The sequence below is a fragment of the Alosa alosa genome, chromosome 13 (assembly GCF_017589495.1).
Source record: "Alosa alosa isolate M-15738 ecotype Scorff River chromosome 13, AALO_Geno_1.1, whole genome shotgun sequence".
Classification (NCBI taxonomy): domain Eukaryota; kingdom Metazoa; phylum Chordata; class Actinopteri; order Clupeiformes; family Clupeidae; genus Alosa; species Alosa alosa.
The window spans coordinates 28232549-28235048 of NC_063201.1; the positions used below are offsets into that span (position 1 = coordinate 28232549).

Here is a 2500-nt window from a genome sequence, read left to right on the forward strand (position 1 = left end):
AGCGAGGGCCAAACAGTAGGACAGAACCACTTTAATCTCCAGCTCTGGAGGGAATTCTCTCTTCTTTTAAAGTCAGAAAGTCAAAAAAACAGAAACGTGTCCCTGCTGCCTTTTTTTTTCTTTCCCAGAGGCTGCTGTGCCTGCACTCTCATCCATCACACCGGGGGAAACCCACACGGCTCTGCCCGCAAAAAAGCCTCTCTCTTATTGCATGAGGCCAGCAGAGCCCAGCAGAGCCGCCTCGTGTGGCTTGCGCAGGCCTCCCCAAAGCGGCCCTTTTTTTAGGAGATTATCGTCCCAACACATGTTTGGCGGCTGGCGCGGGCACGGCGCGGGCACGGCGCGTTTCCTGCGACGGTGACAAGCTCACCCTGATGGGATGGTGCGCGGCTCCCATAGCCAAACGTGGCCTGCTGCCACAGTGGTAAACACCACCAAGTCTCCTCTCCCAACGTCACAAGAGTTTCATAGACATACTTCCTTACACCTTTCCCAGACCCCCTTGTGCACGTGCACACACACACACACACACACACACACATACACACACACCAGAACAGATGTGCTGCTTACCGCAACTTTGTGCAAAACATGGGGATATCCCAACATACCCTGTGAACCAGAGCGGATGTTTGTGGCCCAAATAAGGCCAAGAACTCACTTATAGACACAAGCTGCACAAATAGACAGACATGGGGTGTGACGGCGTGTGCTAAAATATCTGAATGGCTGTTTTTAGATGGAATTTTCTGGCTCACTTAGCCCCAGTGCACATTATGTGTGACAGTTATGGGACACCATATACACTATTCTGATGAGTTATCGCTGTAAAAAATGTGTCCTGGGGAGAAAATGGTAAGTGATGAACGCCCATACTGTATCTTTTTATTTCATGAATGTTTGAGATGCAGAGTGTCAGGCCGCAGGGACAGAGTCGGATGTTGTGTGGTTGAGCGGAGGGTGGGGTGGGGTTGGGTGGGGTGGGGGCGGGGAACTCACCAGTAGGCGGGTAGGCGCAGCAGCTTCCCATACAGCGCCATGCTGAAGGAGGGGACGATGGGGATCAGAGGGAGGAAGTGGCCCTCGGCGTCCATGGAGCTCAGGCCTGCCTGGAAACCAAACACCTGGAGGAGAGGAGAGGAGAAGTGAAGAGAGGAGAGGAGAGAGGAGAGGAGAAAGGAGAAGAGGGGTGAGGAGAGGAGAGGAGAGGTGAGGAGAGGAGAGGAGAGGAGAGGAGAGGAGGAGGAGATGATAAGAGGAAAGTAGGATGAGGAGAGGGAGAGGAGAGGAGAGGAGAGGAGAGGAGGAGATGATAAGAGGAAAGTAGGATGAGGAGAGGAGAGAGGAAGAAAAAGGAGCAAAAAGGGGGAGAGAAGAAGGAAAAGATGAGATTAAACAAGAGCAGAGGAGCACAGGGAACAGAAAAAGGAAAAGGATGAGAGGAGAGGAGAGGAGGAGGGAGAGAAGCGCCACGGAGAGGAGAAAAGAGCAGAGAGGAGAAAAGAGAGGAACAGAGAAGAACAAAGGAGAAAAGAGAACATGAGGAAGAAGAAGAGAGCCCGTCAGTGCAGTCTGTGCCTAAACCAACCACTTGAAAAAATAATTGAGCTAATTGTTTGGCTGGGAGTTCCAGCGAGACCAGAGCCCCGTCCGATTCCTCTGATCTTTCATCGGCGGCCGCCGAGCCATCCCCAACAGTCTGCCTGCGAATCCCACACATTTCACCTCACATAAACCACCCCAGCCGCCAGCTGAAAAACACCTCATTGAGTTTCAGATCTCCGCATTTCAACAGTTACGCTTTTTACCCGCGCAACCGCAGATATCTATGACGACGCGCCATGCATAAAGAGGAGGGGAGGGGGAGAGCGGCTGACAGCACTTGGGCTATTTGATTCATTCAATTAGGGAAGTCTGTCGCGGATAGGTACGTATGAAAATATTTTTACAGGGCAGATGAGGCCTTTCCAAGCTCTTGGGTACCCATAAAAAAACAGCCCTTAAGTAATCCTACCAGCTCGTCCGACAGTTAAGGACTAAAGGCCAGTCAATCTAAACACAGTCCCTTTAACTCACCACATGCCTTTTAGTAATAACCAAATTAGCCATGCTCCTTATACACACACATTCACTCGCTCGCTCAGGATCTCAATCTCTCTCTCCCTCTCTCACACACACACACACACACACACAAGTGAGAATATCAGTCCTGTGTGTTTACCTACACAGCCCTTAATAACTGACATGCAGACACAAGCCTTCGTTAATATGCAGCATTAGAGCAAGACCCGACCCAGCTGTGAAAACAACAACTGTGCCCCCAGCTGCCAAGTGTCCACATAGCATGTAGCACGTAGCTCAGCCCTGGGCTACAGAGCCAGCACCTAGCACCACACACCACCGCACCTCCTTCCACAGACGCCTGCACTTGACCAAGTAAGACTTCCACTCAACAGTAAACGTTAACATGAACGTTACATTAACTAACAGATCACCAATT

General features: G+C 50.9%; 1 protein-coding gene across 1 annotated transcript in view; it reads right to left on the reverse strand.

Moving 5' to 3' along the window:
- Positions 1-2500, reverse strand: part of LOC125306527 (vacuolar protein sorting-associated protein 13B-like) — a 341904-nt gene that overhangs the window by 277427 nt on the left and 61977 nt on the right. The window contains 1 exon segment of the mRNA XM_048261942.1: positions 1000-1124. Within this exon segment, the coding sequence (XP_048117899.1) occupies positions 1000-1124 (125 nt within the window).